General features: G+C 49.9%; 1 protein-coding gene across 2 annotated transcripts in view; it reads right to left on the bottom strand.

Moving 5' to 3' along the window:
- Positions 1-19,015, bottom strand: part of PICK1 (protein interacting with PRKCA 1) — a 129,124-nt gene that overhangs the window by 65,141 nt on the left and 44,968 nt on the right. For both annotated transcript variants that reach the window (XM_075321938.1, XM_075321939.1), the window contains exon 8: positions 3,644-3,706. In XM_075321938.1, coding sequence (XP_075178053.1) covers positions 3,644-3,706 — 63 coding nt within the window. The remainder of the gene's footprint in view (positions 1-3,643; positions 3,707-19,015) is intronic.

The raw sequence follows: 19,015 nt of genomic DNA, 5'->3' as shown, positions 1-19,015 counted from the left end.
GCCTATGTACCATTAACTATTCATGTGCTATTAAAATAAATAGTATCTTGCTATAAAGAATATTAGTATTCGTGCCTGATTAGGATATCAGTGAGCGCTTCGTAAGTACGGGCTTTCAGCCCCCTTTTTAGTAGAATTTAGCAAGACAGGTGTCAACTTGGATTTCGGGAAATTGATGATCCACCCGAACTGCTGGAGAGTTGCCAGAGCGACGGTAAGGCTTTGTTGACACGCCACCTGAGAAGGGGCCCTGACTAGGAGATCGTCTAAGTAGGGGATCACAGAGTGGCCCTGAGAGTGCAGGATCGCCAGACGGATGCCATGACTTTGGTGAAAACCCGTGGGGCTGTCGCCAGGCCGAAAGGCAATGCCACGAACTAGAGGTGTTCGTCTCCGATGGCGAAACGCAGGAAACGTTGATGTTCGGGTGCTATCGGCACATGGAGATAAGCATCCTTGATGTCGATCGATGCTAGGAAGTCTCCTTGTGACATCGAGGTGATGACCGAGCGGAGAGATTCCATCCGAAACCGTCTGGTTCTCACATGTCTGTTGAGTAGCTTGAGGTCCAGAACGGGACGGAATGATCCGTCCTTTTTTGGCACCACGAACAAGTTGGAGTAAAATCTGCGACCACGTTCCTGATGGGGAACGGGAATCACAACTCCTTCCATCTTCAGAGCGTCCACTGCCTGAAAAAGTGCGTCGGCCTGTGCGGGGGGCGGAGAGGTTCTGAAGAAACGAGCCGTAGGTCGGGAGCTGAACTCTATCCTGTACCCATGAGACAGAATGTCTCTCACCCATCGGTCTTGAACATGTGGCCACCAGGCGTCGCCAAAGCGGGAGAGCCTGCCACCGACCGAGGATGTGGCTAGGGGAGGCCGAGAGTCATGAGGAGGCCGGCTTGGAGGCAGTGCCTCCTGCGGCCTTTTGGGGGCGTGACTTGGACCGCCATGCATAGGAGTTCCTCTGGCCTTTCTCCGGCCTGTTGGAGGAAGAGGATTGGGTCTTGGCGGAGGGACGAAAGGACCGAAACCTCGACTGGATTTTTCTCTGCTGAGGTCTCTTAGGTTTGGACTAGGGTAAGGAGGAGTCCTTTCCCTTGGATTCCTTAATAATCTCATCCAATCGTTCGCCAAATAAACGGTCGCCAGAAAAAGGCAAACCAGTTAAGAACCTTTTAGAAGCCGAGTCTGCTTTCCATTCGCGCAGCCACATGGCCCTGCGGACTGCCACGGAGTTAGCAGACGCTACAGCCGTACGGCTAGTGGAGTCCAGGACGGCGTTCATGGCGTAGGACGAAAAGGCTGATGCCTGAGAGGTCAATGAGGAAACATGCGGAGCAGAATTCCGTGTGACAGCATTAATCTCAGTCAGACAAGCCGAGATTGCTTGGAGAGCCCACACAGCCGCAAAGGTCGGGGCGAAAGACGCGCCCGTGGCCTCATAGATAGACTTCACCAAGAGCTCTATCTGTCTGCCAGTGGCATCCTTCAGGGATGAGCCATCGGCAACAGACACAACGGATCTAGCAGCCAATCTGGATACTGGAGGATCCACCTTGGGAGAGTGTGCCCAGCCCTTAACGACTTCAGATGGAAAGGGATAACGCGTGTCAGTGTGCCTTTTAGCAAAGCGCTTGTCCGGGACCGCTCTGGGCTTCTGGACAGCATCCCTGAAGTTAGAGTGATCAAAAAACGTATTGCGTGTACGTTTGGGGAACCGAAATTGGTGTTTCTCCTGCTGAGAAGCCGACTCCTCTACAGGAGGAGGTGGGGGTGAGAGATCCAACACCTGGTTGATGGACGAGATAAGATCATTTACTAAGGCGTCCCCCTCAGGTGTATCAAGGTTAAGGGCGAAGTCAGGGTCAGAGCCCTGAGCTCCCACGTCCGCCTCGTCATCCTGAGAGACCTCAAGCTGGGATCCCGAGCAGCGTGAAGAGGCCGGGGAAGAGTCCCAGCGAGACCGCTTAGCCGGTCTGGGACTGCGGTCCGGGCAGGAGTCCTCCGCCTGAGACCTAGGGGCTAACCTGGGAGCGCGCTGCGGCGCGGACCGAGAGGGGCCTGGAGGAGACAAGTTAACCGGGGCCGGGGCCTGTGAAGGGCCCGGTCTGGACTGCAATGCCTCAAGCAGCTTAGATGACCATTGTCCATAGACTGTGCAATGGATTGAGAAAGTGACAGAGAGTTTCTCAGCGAAAGAGGCCAACACCGGTGACTCTGTCCCTACAGCCTGCTCAGGGGGAGCAGGGGGATCTACATGAGCCGAAGGGCCCACAAGTGCCCGAGGCTCCGGCTGAGCAAGGTGGCAGGAGTCGAGCATTGCTCACAGTGAGGGTAGGTGGAACCCGCAGGCAACATAGCCCCACAAGAGGTACAGGCCGCGAAAAAAACCTGTGCCTTAGTAGCTTTGCTCCTTGTGGACGACATGCTGTTGTCTCCTAGGAGAGTGACCACTGAAAGTATATGGGAAAAGGGTATAGAGCCTGACCGAACAGATATATATATATATATCTATTATATATATATATATATATATATATATATATATATATATATATATATATATATATATATATATATATATATATATATATATATATCTATCCCGGCACTCTAGGGGGACCAGCACCGGGTGACCGGTGTGGCTTACCGACCGCTAACGAGCGGAGTGTGTCCTCCAGATTCCCTGTCGTGGATCCCCCGGAGCTGCAGAGCTGTGTCACTGAGAAGCATCCACCGGCAGAATGCCAAAAAATGGCCGCCGGAGCTCTCAGGGGAGGAGTGGGGCCGAGGGCGGCGCCAGGAAAGTGCGGGAATCTGGGGTCCCCACAGTGGTCAATGAGGGGGGAGGGAGACATGCAGGATGCTCCAGCCCTCAAAGCCGACGTCATGTCGGTAATCCCGCCCTTACCCCTGACAGGCAGGCCCGGGGGCGGGATTTTCGCGACTAGGCCGCGGTGAAGCCGGGGACTAAATTGGAGGCCGCGCCCGACAAGCAGGCACGATCGGCGCGGAAGTCCGCCGGCCTCCTCAGTTTTACAACTACCGCGGCTTCCGGGAAGAAGGTGCGCTCCCTGTACAGTCCCCCCCCATGGGGACACAGAGTACCTTCAAGTTGCAGGGCCCGGTCCCTGGGGTTGAAGAGGCTCCGGTCCGACAGGTTTCACCAGGGGCTGCGGATGGAGCACGGTCCCAGCAAATGGATGACCGCTCAGGATCCCACTTCTCCCAGAGCCGCATAAGGGATGGTGAAGGAGACGGCATGTGGCTCCAGCCTCTGTACCCGCAATGGGTACCTCAACCTTAACAACACCGCCGACATAGTGGGGTGAGAAGGGAACATGCCGGGGGCCCCATCGGGGTCCTATTTTCTATCATCCGACATAACTATGTATGAGAATGCATGAGTGGATGTGTGCCTCCTTCCACACAAAGCATAAAACTGAGGAGCCCGTGGTCCACGGGAGGGTGTATAGGCAGAGGGGAGGGGTTACACTTTTTAAAGTGTAATACTTTGTGTGGCCTCCAGAGGCAGAAGCTATACACCCAATTGTCTGGGTCTCCCAATGGAGCGACAAAGAAATTGGTCATTAGACAATACACCATGTTTGAAGCTTGTACAAGGTGTCCATTATTACCTCTATGCGTCTGTGAGAGTTCAAAAAATGCTCTTAAGAGACGTTTGGTGTGCTCCATCATACCTTGGAAACAGAACAGGAAATCTTGTTAGCATGTTATATACCGGTAATATAGCCGCAGATATAGAGTACATACTGTAAGGAGTATTTCACCTTTGGAGATTACCATTCTTTATTCTGCAACAATATGAAATAACTGAAGATTTAAAAGGGAATCTGTCAGAAGACGTTTGCTACCCCATCTAAGAGCAGCAGTATAGAAAGTAACGCTGGGTTCACATGCTGCAGCGACAATGCAGCCCAGGTTACCTAGCACTGGAGAGCTGGCACACAGCTCCGGGAGGCATGTACAACACTGGGGATGGGGAGGCTGCTGCTCCTCTTCTTCTGTGGTCTGGGAGTGCATAGTGAACTACCCCCGCCCACAAAGAATGTCCTTAGCACACTAGCACTGGCATGTGTCAGGCCCTAATGGTATGCGCACGTGAGGGTTTAAAGGGTCGGCTGCCAGTAAGAAGCGGCTGCTGGCCCGAGCACTGCAGTCCTCAGGAATCTGCACGGGGTCCGCAGGAAAGATCATCCAGCCTGCGGGACGGAGGTTTCCCACCCCTGATCTAGACTAAGTGGCATCAGAACCAAGACAACCTTGATGCTTTTATAATACTCAGTTTCATCATCCGCTCTTCACCAGAACCTTCTGACCTAGGGGTCGCACTATATAGAATTCCTTTAGCTGTACTCTCCCATTAAGTTTTCTTGGCATAATATGGCACCCGTAAAGGAGCCCACACTGAATCAGCACTCTATGTTGTCAGTAAAACTGGTCTCATCATGTAAACCGTTGTGCTGCTGATGTTGGGCAGTTTGCTTCGTTTGAAAACCCAGTTGAAACCTGTCCGCCTGCGGCGACACTGCTGGCAAAATACATTGCCAACAGCATAGCTTTCAACATAACTAATGCACGCAAGCCCCACGGTGCAACAAACCGGTGCTACCATTAACGGGGCTCGCAGATTAGGCAGCAAAAACTTGATGACAGATTTCCTTTAACGCCAGTTTCTCTCATGGTTCAGCTTACTGGTAATATTAATGTGTTGTTCCTTGTTGGTCTAGAGTAGTCTAATCGTTTTCACACCTCTCTGGGCTCCAGCAATGCCCCCTGTACTCTGTCTCTGCAATAAGTATGTTATGCATTTTGTTATTCAGTTTCCCCTTCATGTACAGATTGGATTAAACAATCCCACACTTTTCTTCCATGTGATTATTAAAAGAAGGTTTTGGGTACTCACCATAAAATCTCTCTCTGAGTCTTCATCGGGGGACACAAGAAACCATGGGTATATTCTGCTGCTACTAGGAGGCGACACTAGGCAAAAAATAAAAGGTTAACGCCTCCTCTACCGTATATACCCACCTACCGGCAGGAAGTTATTCAGTTAGTAAGAAAATAAGAGAAGTAGAAGTAGTTCTAGTAATTACCGTAGTTGATTTAAATTTCTCTTTGAATGCACATAAATAAATATATGGGTGGGTGCAGTGTCCCCCAATGAAAACTCAGAGAAAGATTTTACGGTGAGTACCCAAAATCTTTTCTCTTTCACTTCATTGGGGGACAAAGGAAACCATGAGACGTCCTAAAGCTGTCACTTAGGGTGGTGGGAAGTGGGTTATAGATTAACATTAAACATTTTTCATAAAACCTTACTGCCTAAGCTTGCTTTAGCAGAAGAGCTGGGTTTACTTTGTAAAACTTGGATAACGTGTGAAAATAGCATAGGTTTCCATTTTGGAAACTTGTAAGGAGGAAGCTTGATGGCGTACACCCAGGATGTTCCCGCTGCTCGTGCGGAATGAACCTTTACTCTTGAAGGGTTGCCTTTTATCTTAGTTAGTATGACGATAGAATGACAGCACACATCTAACTAAAGTAGATCTTGAGGTGGCTAGGCCCTAGCGATGTCCGTTATGCATGATTAAAAAGGAGTCTGCTCGTCTAAAGTCCTTGTTTGAATTAAGATATATGCGTATTGTTCTGACCAGGTCTAGTTTGTTTAGTGATGTTTCTATAGTATGAGGTAGTGTTGAGCAAAACGAGGGAAGGATGGTTTTCTCATTTATTTGAAATGACGAAACTACCTTGGGGATGAAGGTAATTACCGGTCATAGTACGGCTTTATCTTAATGTATGTATAATTAAAAAAGTAGCATGACCTAAGCAAAGGTGAATTTCCGACCTAGACTTATGATGTAATGGCTACTAGGATTATGACTTTCCCTGTAGTGTTGTGTTGGATAGGTTCACAAGGTGGCTTTGTAGTTCATTGAAGACTAAATTTTTATCCCAGATTTCTATTGTTGGTTGATCAGGGGTCTATAATAAGCTACTTCCTTTAGGAATGTTAGGATCTGAGATAGATAGTCTATGTTTTTCTGAACAAAGTATAGACAGGGCGTAGATTTGTCCTATGAGGAAACTGAGGCCTAGCCTGGAGTCTAGCCCTGACTGAAGGAAAGCTAGGAGACTGGGTAGTGTGAATGATAAAGAAACAACATTGTTTGATTGACACCAACTTAGAAAGGGCTTTCCAGCTACAGTGGTAAAAAATTTTTATGTTAATGGTGTTCTGACCTTGATCATGGTCAGTATGACCGAGTCGGATAAACCTCAGTTCTTTAGAACGGCAGCTCCAACAGCTATGCTGTTATTTAAGAAACAATGAATTCTGATGACAGAGCGGGCCTTGGTAGAGACGGTCTTGACGATCTGAGCGTTTTAAGGACACGTCCTCTATCATATTGATAATTTGAGGGTACACTCTTGGTCAGTTTGGTCTTAGTATAACTGGTACCTCCTCTGCCTTAATGTTCTTTACTATTCTGGGGATTATTGAAAAAGGAAAAAAATAGGTACGGCAGTGTGAACTGAGACCATGATGTTCCTAGGGCATTAGATGCCACTGTGAGGGAGTCGTGTGTACCTGATACCAAGCAGAGACTTAGTTGTTGTTTCTGGATGTGATTAGGTCAATATCTGGCTTATTCCAATATTGGCCTGATTAAAAACTGGAGTATAGTAACCATTTTCCTGAGGTCGGGCCCTCGTGGCTTAGGTAGTCTGTCGCCCAAATCTCTACTCCTGGGGTGTGAACTGCTGAACTCTGTGTTACGTGGTTCTCAGCCCAGGTTAGTATCATTGATACTTTTGCCATGGACTCTCTGGCTTCTGGTGTCTTTGGTGAATTATGTACACTACAGTTATGGTCTTGTCCGACAGTATGCAGATTGGTCAATTTGATAGCAGTTACTGCAAATTATGTTGACACAGAGCGAGGATTCATAAATCTCCCAACATTGAAGGATGAGGTTTTCAGGAAAACTGCTTCCCAACCTGTGAGGCTGGCGTGATCTCTAGCCAATAAACAGGAAGGAATGAATGACCGTGTAAAAAAAAAAAAAAAAAAAAAAAGGAAGAGGTGACTGTAGCCACCACTTTAGGGACTGAAGAACCTGACTACATTGACTTGTTTCACATATACACTAAATAGATGCTAAAGGGTGTTTTACATGCTGCGACATTGCTAGCGATCTCGTTAGTGATATGACACGCCAGATCGCAGATACGATTTTCCAGGATCGCACATAGGTCGTTTTTATAGCGCCGGTCACATGTGTGATCTCGGCAAATCGTATCTGCGATCTGGCGTTTTACATCGCTAACGAGATCGCTAGCGATGTCGCAGCGTGTAAAGCACCCTTAACTGTAAAGGCCCTGTCACACACAGAGATAAATCTTTGGCAGATCTGTGGTTGCAGTGAAATCATGGACATATTGTTCCATTTGTACACAGCCACAAACCTGGAACTGATTGTCCACAATTTCACTGCAACCACAGATCTTTCGCAGATTTATCTCTGTGTGTGACAGGGCCTTAAGGCTCTGCTGTTAAATTGGCTGAACTAAAGTGTGTGGGATGCGGCCTTTACAGCTTTACGGACAGGGTTCATTCAGACACAAAGACAACAAGTTAGATATATCATGAAAATGACGACTTCAGCTCCTTTACAGCTTTACACCATCTTCCTAGATATTTACATGCAAGTTCGGACAGGAAGAGATCTGTCCTGTATGAGTAGTCTAGTATCTTGTAGTAATGCTTAAGTCTTCTATTCTGTAAGGAACAGTGTAGCTTGCACCATGTAGATAGGATACTCAGCAATATTAGACGCTGTTTGGGATTCACAGGCAATTTTGTTGTGTTGATTATCCAGCCATCTAAACTATGTTTTCTGTGGTGAAATTAAGACTTTGAAGATCTGATTGATGAGATGGACCTTTGAGGAGTATGTCGTCAGATGGGTATGACTATGATTCTTCTGGCTCGGTGGATGGCTTATGTTGCAGCCATTTTTGTGAAGACTCAGAGCAGTTGTTAGACCGAAGATCCGCGCAATAAATTTTAAATGTGTCTCATCTACAGTAAAACGCAAGAATCTTTGATATCTGTGCTAGACGTATGTGTAAATATTAATATCAGATCTCTATTGAGTCCATAAATTCTTAAGGATCCATCTGTGATATCACTGCGTGAAGAGGCTCCATCTTCAAGTGGAGTATCATGACAGATTGAATTCACACTTTGAGATGCAGAAGAGGGCATACTGTTCTGTCTTTCTTTGGTACAACTATCAGGTTTGATTAAAAACCTTGAAACATCCCTGTGATGGAACAATTGCTCCTGCTTTTTGGAGAGTAGAGATGCTGAATAAAAAACCTTGTAGGGGATGTTTTACTTTGGCGGCTGTGGAAAGCACAAAACGGTGTTTTGGTGTCGAATTGAGTTCTATTTTGTACCCAAAATCAACTATTACGTGAATCCAAGAGTTGTTTACTTATGAGCTCCACATTTTTGTAAAGAGCTGAAGTCGTCATTTTCATGATATATCTAACTTGTTGTCTTTGTGTCTGAATGAACCCTGTCCGTTTGACGCGTTTACGGGCTGGAATTGTTCTGAATGAAGGTTTCTTCATTTGTTGGTACACAAACGCTCTTTTCTTGAATCCCGCTGTTTTATACCTGTGGCCTCGGCGATGGTGTGATCTAGGCAATATCCAAATAATCGGAAAGGTAGACTGGTGATGACTACTTTTAGGCGTGGTGTCCGCGTTCCCTGTTTTGAACCATAGGACTCTAACATATAGACCACTGCTAAAGCTTAGCCGCTAATGATGTATATAGGGACAACGACAGAAAATATCTCCCTGCATAATGTATTTGACTACCGTGATCTGCAAGATCTTATGGTGGAGCTCCGTTGATGAAGCAGTCACGGAAATGTTTTGACCAAATGGAAATCAATTTAGATACCCAGACTGAAGCGAAAGCAGGGTCTAGAACTGTGTCTTACTGCCTCAAATGCGAACTTTGCTAAAGATTCCACTTCTCTGTTGGTGTGATCTTTTGAGGATAGCTCCATCAGATGATGGAAGTATGATGCTAGTGGAGAGTCGAAATACTGGCGGGTTACCGTAAGTGTGTGACTTATTTTTCTGAAAGAAATACTGTCTTCCTGAGGCAGATTAGACTCTGCAATGTTTAAGGTCTGGTTAACGGCCTGAACTAAATTGACGACTATACAGTATCTCTCCACTTTGAGGACTGGTCTGAAAGAGAATCAGAACCAGAGTCAGATGCCGTACTGGACTCCGATCCCTGCAATCAACGCATTTCTACTGTGACTGAAGAACTCGCTGAAAAGATGGTGAGGGAGATATAGAAGGTGACGCAAAGCGGGTTTGTATTTTAGAACCTGTTTGCAATCTGCCACGTTAGAGAAAGCCATTCGGTTACCCTGATAGAACAAATCAGTGTTTCGCTACATTAGAGGGAACCATCCGGTTACCCTGAGACAAGATCAGTGTTCGTACAGGATTCGTATTTTGTGTTGGAGGGAGCCATCCGATAACGCTGATTCACTCTGAGAGGAGATCAGTGTTCCGGGATTAGAATTTTGTGTAGGCAGCTTTTGCCTAACCGTAACCAGGGTGTGTGATACGCTTTTTAGGTCGACTACGTACTTTGAGAGCGTTAAGATCCACTCTGGACTAGGAGGACCCACGCTGAAATTGTCTATTAGCAGGGGACTCCTGGGCGGCAGGTATAGTGGAATTAGTACATGAGGGACATAGAAATGTTATCATAGTGATGTTATATAAGACACATAACTAGATTGTTGGCATGTGAAGATCAAATAATGATAGGTTTAATGCTCATCTCTAGATACAATGCGAGGGAGAATTTAAAGAACAGAATGTCAGAAAAAGTTAAACTGTGATGGAGGAGTTGAGCTGAGTAGTGCAGATGTAACTACTGGGAGGCTCCATTGTGATTATCAGAGACTCCTCGGTACTTTGATGCTTAGGGGTACTTCACACACAGCGAGATCGATACTGAGATCGCTGCTGAGTCACGTTTTTTGTGACGCAGCAGTGACCTCATTAGCGATCTCGCTGTGTGTGACACTGAGCAGCGATCTGGTCCCTGCTGTGAGATCACTGCTCATTACACACAGCCCTGGTTCGTTTTTTTATTGTTGCTCTCCCGCTGATAAGCACACATCGCTGTGTGTGACAGCAAGAGAGCAACAATCCTGAATGTGCAGGGAGCAGGAGCTGGCGTCTGACAGCCTGCGGTAAGCTGTAACCAAGGTAAACATCGGGTAACCAAGGTGGTTACCCAATATTTACCTTCGTTACCAGCCTCCGCAGCTCTCACGCTGCCAGTGCCGGCTCCTGCTCCCTGCACACGCTAAGCTAAGCGGTGTGCGCTGGTAACTAAGGTAAACATCGGGTAACCATACCCGATGTTTACCTTAGTTACCAGTGTCCACAGCTTCCAGACGCCGGCTCCGTGCAAGCGCAAGCGCTGCTGGCTGGGGGCTGGTCACTGGTGAGATCTGCCTGTGTGAAAGCTCACCAGCGACCATGTAGCGATGCAGCAGCGATCCTGACCAGGTCAGATCGCTGGTGGGATCGCTGCTGCGTCGCTAAAGTGTGACGGTACTCTTACATTGTATGTGCTGTATTTGTTTGCAGAGCTGGAAGAACAAATAGACACATGCTGTGTACTGTGATCGAGACTCACATTGGGTGTGTTGAATTTGCTTGCATTACCAGCACACTAGTGGAGGAGGGGTGTCCAGCCTCTCCTGCCCTGAGAACAGTCACATGGTCTATGCTCTGAATGGGTGTGGGCTGTACTGCTTGCATCATTGTAAGGATGGTTTCACACTTGCGTTGTGCGGCATACGTCGCATTGCGCTTTGTGACAGATGTAACGGATGCGTTGCATATAGTGGCACAACTGATGCGACAGTTCCTGCAAAACAACGCAATCCGTTGTAGCTTTTTTTCAGCGATTTACTCAACTGAGCATGCTCAGTTGTGTAAAGACAGATCAGTCATAGGAATCCGTCAAATGACGGATTCCGCCACCATAGACTTCCATTATAAAAATGACGGACGCTGACGGAATCCTGCACATTGCATTTTTTTTACGCTCTGGGAAGCGCAGAAAAACGCTACATGCTGCGTTCTTTCCGCCCGACGGATGCACCGCAGCGTCGGCCGTTGGATACAACGCAAGGCCATCCGTCGCAATGCGTCATCAATACAAGTTAAGGGAAACAGCGCACATCCGTTAACGTATTGCGCGGTTTCCCAAAGCGGCGGATTGCGACGGCTGCCAAACAACGCAAGTGTGAAAGTACCCTAAGAGGCAATACTGGTAAAGGGGTGTGCCCAAACTATCTTCACTTGAGGAACAAAGAAACACATGCTAACCAAGATGGCCCCGAAAGGCATGGTTTTATCCAGCGTGTGTGGCTGTGGAGGAGAACAAAACTACACATGGAGACTAAAATGGCTACATAGGCGTGCCTGTGATAAGGCCTGTGTGCCTGAGGATTAACTCCGTGCTGTATCCTCGTGTTATGGGAGGAAATACCGGTGGAAATGTGATGGATCTACCCAGCTATCGCATGCTATGCAGGGATGTGAATGACGTTTGCTGCCACCACTGAGAGAGGTGAGTGGGGTTGTGGAGTCCCTATGGTGACGCTGCCCAGGAGTCCCTATGCTGATACTGAGTGGAGAGAGGCTTGGGAGGCCGGGAACAGAGTCCTACCTTGTCTTCACGGAGGTTGGAGGTACCTGGACTTTTCCTCCCTTTTCTGTCTCACGACCGCGCTTCACTCTGGTGGGTGAGCGGGCTGGAGAGGTTTCCCTCTTCTATCTCACGGCCGCGCTTTTCGCTCTATATAGCAAGCGGGACAGAGACGCAGCTATGATTGTGATGCCTCCCCGTCCAAACACTAAACGCGGACGAGTTAGTGTAAAAAGATCCTGCCATTCAAACCTGAGAGACAACAGTGTGATCTATCTCCTGTGCGCTCGGTCTCTGCGTGGGTAGACAGAATGACTCATTACACTCTGTTGCCCATAGTAAATGCTTGCTTTCTGACATAGAAAAGAAGGGAATTTTGTTTACTTACCGTAAATTCCTTTTCTTCTAGCTCCAATTGGGAGACCCAGACAATTGGGTGTATAGGCTATGCCTCCGGAGGCCACACAAAGTATTACACTAAAAGTGTAAAGCCCCTCCCCTTCTGCCTATACACCCCCCGTGCTCCCACGGGCTCCTCAGTTTTGGTGCAAAAGCAAGAAGGAGGAAAAAATTATAAACTGGTTTAAAGTAAATTCAATCCGAAGGAATATCGGAGAACTGAAACCATTCAACATGAACAACATGTGTACACAAAAAAACAGAGGCGGGTGCTGGGTCTCCCAATTGGAGCTAGAAGAAAAGGAATTTACGGTAAGTAAACAAAATTCCCTTCTTCTTTGTCGCTCCATTGGGAGACCCAGACAATTGGGACGTCCAAAAGCAGTCCCTGGGTGGGTAAATAATACCTCATAATAGAGCCGTAACGGCTCCGTCCTACAGGTGGGCAACCGCCGCCTGAAGGACTCGCCTACCTAGGCTGGCATCTGCCGAAGCATAGGTATGCACCTGATAGTGTTTCGTGAAAGTGTGCAGGCTCGACCAGGTAGCTGCCTGACACACCTGCTGAGCCGTAGCCTGGTGCCGCAAGGCCCAGGACGCTCCCACGGCCCTAGCAGAATGGGCCTTCAGCCCTGAGGGAACCAGAAGCCCCGAGGAACGATAAGCTTCGAGAATTGGTTCCTTGATCCACCGAGCCAGGGTTGATTTGGAAGCTTGTGTCCCTTTACGCTGGCCAGCGACAAGGACAAAGAGTGCATCCGAGCGGTGCAGGGGCGCCGTACGAGAAATGAGGAATCTGAGTGCTCTCACCAGATCTAACAAGTGCAAATCCTTTTCACATTGGTGAACTGGATGAGGACAAAAAGAGGGTAAGGAGATATCCTGATTGAGATGAAAGGGGGATACCACCTTAGGGAGAAATTCCGGAACCGGACGCAGAACCACCTAATCCTGGTGAAACACCAGGAAAGGGGCTTTGCATGACAACGCTGCTAGCTCCGACACTCTCCGAAGTGAAGTGACTGCTACTAGGAAAACCACTTTCTGCGAAAGGCGTGAGAGAGAAATATCCCTCATTGGCTCGAACGGTGGTTTCTGAAGAACCATCAGCACCCTGTTCAGATCCCAGGGTTCTAACGGACGCTTGTAAGGAGGGACGATGTGACAAACCCCCTGCAGGAACGTGCGTACCTGTGGAAGTCTGGCAAGGCGCTTCTGAAAAAACACAGAGAGCGCAGAGACTTGTCCCTTAAGGGAGCCGAGCGACAAACCCTTTTCCAATCCGGATTGAAGGAAGGACAGAAAAGTGGGCAAGGCAAATGGCCAGGGAGAAAAACCCTGAGCAGAGCACCACGACAGGAATATTTTCCACGTCCTGTGGTAGATCTTGGCGGACGTTGGTTTCCTAGCCTGTCTCATAGTGGCAATGACCTCTTGAGATAACCCTGAAGACGCTAGGATCCAGGACTCAATGGCCACACAGTCAGGTTGAGGGCCGCAGAATTCAGATGGAAAAACGGCCCTTGAGACAGCAAGTCTGGTCGGTCTGGCAGTGCCCACGGTTGGCCCACCGTGAGATGCCACAGATCCGGATACCACGACCTCCTCGGCCAGTCTGGAGCGACGAGGGTGGCGCGGCGGCAGTCGGCCCTGATCTTGCGTAAAACTCTGGGCAACAGTGCCAGAGGAGGAAACACATAAGGGAGTTGAAACTGCGACCAATCCTGAACTAAGGCGTCCGCCGCCAGAGCTCTGTGATCGTGAGATCGTGCCATGAATGCCGTGACCTTGTTGTTGTGCCGGGACGCCATTAGGTCGACGTCCGGCATCCCCCAGCGGCAACAGATCTCCTGAAACACGTCCGGGTGAAGGGACCATTCCCCTGCGTCCATGCCCTGGCGACTGAGAAAGTCTGCTTCCCAGTTTTCTACGCCCGGGATGTGAACTGCGGATATGGTGGAGGCCGTGGCTTCCACCCACATCAAAATCCGCCGGACTTCCTGGAAGGCTTGCCGACTGCGTGTTCCGCCTTGGTGGTTGATGTAAGCCACCGCTGTGGAGTTGTCCGACTGAATTCGGATCTGCTTGCCTTCCAGCCACTGCTGGAACGCTTTTAGGGCAAGATACACTGCCCTGATCTCCAGAACATTGATCTGAAGGGAGGACTCTTGCTGAGTCCACGTACCCTGAGCCCTGTGGTGGAGAAAGACTGCTCCCCACCCTGACAGACTCGCGTCCGTCGTGACCACCGCCCAGGATGGGGGTAGGAAGGATTTCCCCTTCGATAATGAAGTGGGAAGAAGCCACCACCGAAGGGAAGCTTTGGTTGCCTGAGAGAGGGAGACGTTCCTGTCGAGGGACGTCGACTTCCTGTCCCATTTGCGTAGGATGTCCCATTGAAGAGGACGCAGGTGAAACTGCGCGAAAGGGACTGCCTCCATTGCTGCCACCATCTTCCCCAGGAAGTGCATGAGGCGCCTCAAGGGGTGTGACTGACCTTGAAGGAGAGATTGCACCCCTGTCTGTAGTGACCGCTGTTTGTTCAGCGGGAGCATCACCATCGCTGAGAGGGTATGAAACTCCATGCCAAGATATGTCAGCGATTGGGCCGGTGTCAGATTTGACTTTGGAAAATTGATGATCCACCCGAAACTCTGGAGAGTCTCCAGAGTAGCGTTGAGGCTGTGTTGGCATGCCTCTTGAGAGGGTGCCTTGACCAGCAGATCGTCTAAGTAAGGTATCACCGAGTGACCCTGAGAGTGGAGGACCGCAACTACTGTAGCCATGACCTTGGTGAAAACCCGTGGGGCTGTCGCCAGGCCGAACGGCAGTGCCGCGAACTGAAGGTGTTCGTCTCCTATGGCGAAGCGCAGGAAGCGCTGATGCTCTGGAGCAATCGGTACGTGGAGATAAGCATCTTTGATATCGATCGATGCAAGGAAATCTCCTTGGGACATTGAGGCGATGACGGAGCGGAGGGATTCCATCTGGAACCGCCTGGTCTTTACGTGTTTGTTGAGCAGTTTTAGGTCCAGGACAGGACGGAAAGACCCGTCCTTCTTTGGAACCACAAACAGGTTGGAGTAGAAACCGTGACCCTGTTGCTGAAGAGGAACCGGGACCACCACTCCTTCTGCCTTCAGAGTGCCCACCGCCTGCAGAAGAGCATCGGCTCGCTCGGGAGGCGGAGATGTTCTGAAGAATCGAGTCGGAGGACGAGAGCTGAACTCTATCCTGTAACCGTGAGACAGAATGTCTCTCACCCAACGGTCTTTTACCTGTGGCAGCCAGATGTCGCAAAAGCGGGAGAGCCTGCCACCGACCGAGGATGCGGTGTGAGGAGGCCGTAAGTCATGAGGAAGCCGCCTTGGTAGCGGCACCTCCGGCGGTCTTTTTAGGGCGTGACTTAGACCGCCATGAATCGGAGTTCCTCTGATCCTTCTGAGGCCTTTTGGACGAGGAGAATTGGGACCTGCCCGCACCCCGAAAGGACCGAAACCTCGACTGTCCCCTCCTCTGTTGGGGTATGTTTGGTTTGGCCTGGGGTAAGGATGTTTCCTTTCCCTTGGATTGTTTGATGATTTCATCCAATCTCTCACCAAACAAACGGTCGCCAGAAAATGGCAAACTGGTTAAGCACTTTTTGGAAGCTGAATCTGCCTTCCATTCCCGTAGCCACAAGGCCCTGCGTATTGCCACCGAATTGTCGGCTGCAACCGCCGTACGGCTCGCAGAGTCCAGGACAGCATTAATAGCGTAGGACGCAAATGCCGATGTTTGAGAGGTTATGGACGCCACTTGCGGCGCAGATGTACGTGTGAGTGCGTCAATTTGCGCTTGACCCGCTGAGATAGCTTGGAGTGCCCATACGGCCGCGAATGCTGGAGCAAAAGACGCGCCGATAGCTTCATAGATGGATTTCAACCAGAGCTCCATCTGTCTGTCAGTGGCATCCTTGAGTGAAGCCCCATCTTCAACTGCAACTATGGATCTAGCCGCCAGTCTGGAGATTGGAGGATCCACCTTGGGACACTGAGTCCAGCCCTTGACCACGTCAGGGGGGAAGGGATAACGTGTATTCTTAAGGCGCTTGGAAAAACGCTTATCTGGACAAGCTCGGTGTTTCTGGACTGCCTCTCTGAAGTCAGAGTGGTCCAGAAACATACTCGTTGTACGCTTGGGAAACCTGAAACGGAATTTCTCCTGCTGAGAAACTGACTCCTCTACTGGAGGAGCTGAGGGAGAAATATCCAACATTTGATTGATGGACGCGATAAGATCATTCACTATGGCGTCCCCATCAGGAGTATCAAGGTTGAGAGCGGCCTCAGGATCAGAATCCTGATCAGCTACCTCCGCTTCATCATACAGAGAGTCCTCCCGCTGAGACCCTGAGCAATGTGATGATGTCGAGGGAATTTCCCAGCGAGCTCGCTTAGGCGGTCTGGGGCTGCGGTCCGTGTCAGAGACCTCACCCTGGGATCTATGAGACACCCCGGGAGGACATTGTTGTTCCAACTGAGGAAGACCAGGTAGCAATGATTCCACAGTGCCCATGGTCTGAGATACCGGTCTGGACTGCAAGGCTTCTAGTATCTTGGCCATAGTCTCAGAAAGTCTATCAGTAAAAACTGCAAACTCCGTCCCTGTCACCTGGACAGTGTTAGCAGGTGGATCCCCCTGGGCCCCCCTTAGCAGAGGCTCCGGCTGAGTAAGTGCCACAGGGGCCGAGCATTGCACACAATGTGGGTCAGTGGAACCTGCCGGTAGTATAGCCGTACATGCGGCGCAGGCAGCATAGTAAGCCTGTGCTTTGGCACCCTTGCTTCTTGTGGACGACATGCTGTTGTCTCCTCTGAGCAATCCAGGAGGGTATATAGCCAAAAATCAATCGTGCACCATACAGTGTACAGTATATCCTATAATCATATAATCTATAAGTACACTTCTGCACTAGTGGGGCCAGCACCTCAGGTGCTGCTTACCGCCCGCTCAAAAGCGGTTGTGTGGTCACCAGAATCCCTGCCTGGGTCTCCCAGAGCTTGTCTCCCCTCTCCAGTGTCAGAAGAGCTGACAGGAATGGCTGCCGGCGTCCTGAGGAGAGGAGGGGGCCGTGGGCGTGCCCTAGAAAGTGCGGGAATCTGGTGCCCCACTGTGCACAGTGAGGGGGGTGGAGTATGCAAAGCATGTTCCAGCCCTCAGTGCTGACGTCCTGTACAGCGTCCCGCCCTTCCCCTGACTGGCAGGTCTGGGGGCGGGAAAAGAATGAGACTAGGCCGCAAAAGCCGGGGACTAGAGTTATAAGCGCGGCCGGCGTATAAGCGCGGTCGGCGCGGTAGTCCCCGGCGTACTAACATTCCCAGCCGCGCTGCAGTGTGAAACGGCAGCGCGCGGTCAGCGCGGTAGTCCCCAGTAAACTAACACACCCAGCCACGCTGCAGTGTGTGATGGCACAAGCGCGGTCAGCGCTGCGGTCCCCGGTGCACTAACACACCCAGCAATGCTGGAGTGTTTCTGTGCGCGGTCCCCACAGGGACACAGAGTACCTCAAAGTAGCAGGGCCTGTCCCTGACGATACTTGGCTCCTTGTCCAGCAGAGTCCCCAGGGGCTGTGGATGGAGCACGGTCTCAGTGCCTGGAGACCGATTAGGGCCCACTTCACCCAGAGCCCTAAAGGGGATGGGGAAGGAAAACAGCATGTGGGCTCCAGCCTCCGTACCCGCAATGGATACCTCAACCTTAACAACACCGCCGACAAGAGTGGGGTGAGAAGGGAGCATGCTGGGGGCCCTGTTATGGGCCCTCTTTTCTTCCATCCGACATAGTCAGCAGCTGCTGCTGACTAAGCTGTGGAGCTATGCGTGGATGTCTGCCTCCTTCGCACAAAGTATGAAAACTGAGGAGCCCGTGGGAGCACGGGGGGTGTATAGGCAGAAGGGGAGGGGCTTTACACTTTTAGTGTAATACTTTGTGTGGCCTCCGGAGGCATAGCCTATACACCCAATTGTCTGGGTCTCCCAATGGAGCGACAAAGAAGGAGAAAATATTAGAGTAAGGCTATGTGCGCACGTTGCGTTTTTTCCCGCGGAAACGCTGCGTTTTGAACTGCAGCATTTTCAGTGCCAAATTGCATGCGTTCAGCTTCCCCAGCAAAGTCTATGAGAAATCTGAAAATTCAATGCACACGCTGCGTTTGTAAACGCAGCGTTTTGGATGCCCAAAATCGCTGCGGGAAAAAAAAGCAGCATGTCACTTCTTTTGTGCGTTGTAGCTGCGTTCTCCACCCATTGAAATCAATAATGTGGGTCACAACGCAATCAAAATGCACTTGGACTGCATTTTTGTTGCGTTCCGCATGCTTTTTTGACAAATAGAGACTTTTCAGTCTCTGTCAATGTCGGTCAATCTCTGTCTGTGGATGTCGGTGAATCTCCCTCTGTCTGTCGGTCGATCTCTTTCTCTGTCAGTTGGTCGCTTTGTCTGTCTCTGTCTCTCTCTGTCGGTCTCTCTCTCCGTCGGTCAGACTCTCCCCCTCTCTCATATTCACCGATTCCCGATCACCGGCGCTGCGCTGCACAGCGTTCAAACTGCTCCGGCAGCTTTTCCGCTTTTGAAAATGCCGGCCGCCCATTATTCAATCTCGTATTCCCTGCTTTCCCCGCCCACCGGCGCCTATGATTGGTTACAGTCAGGCACGCCCCACGCTGAGTGACAGCTGTCTAACTGCAACCAATCACAGCCGCCGGTAGGTGTGTCTATATCGTGCAGTAAAATAAATAAATGTAAAAAACTACGTGCTGTCCCTCCCAAT

This window comes from Anomaloglossus baeobatrachus, chromosome 8 (genome assembly GCF_048569485.1).
Source record: "Anomaloglossus baeobatrachus isolate aAnoBae1 chromosome 8, aAnoBae1.hap1, whole genome shotgun sequence".
NCBI classification, from domain to species: domain Eukaryota; kingdom Metazoa; phylum Chordata; class Amphibia; order Anura; family Aromobatidae; genus Anomaloglossus; species Anomaloglossus baeobatrachus.
The sequence above is the reverse complement of the archived record's forward strand: the minus strand, read 5'-3'. Positions and strand labels throughout refer to the sequence as shown.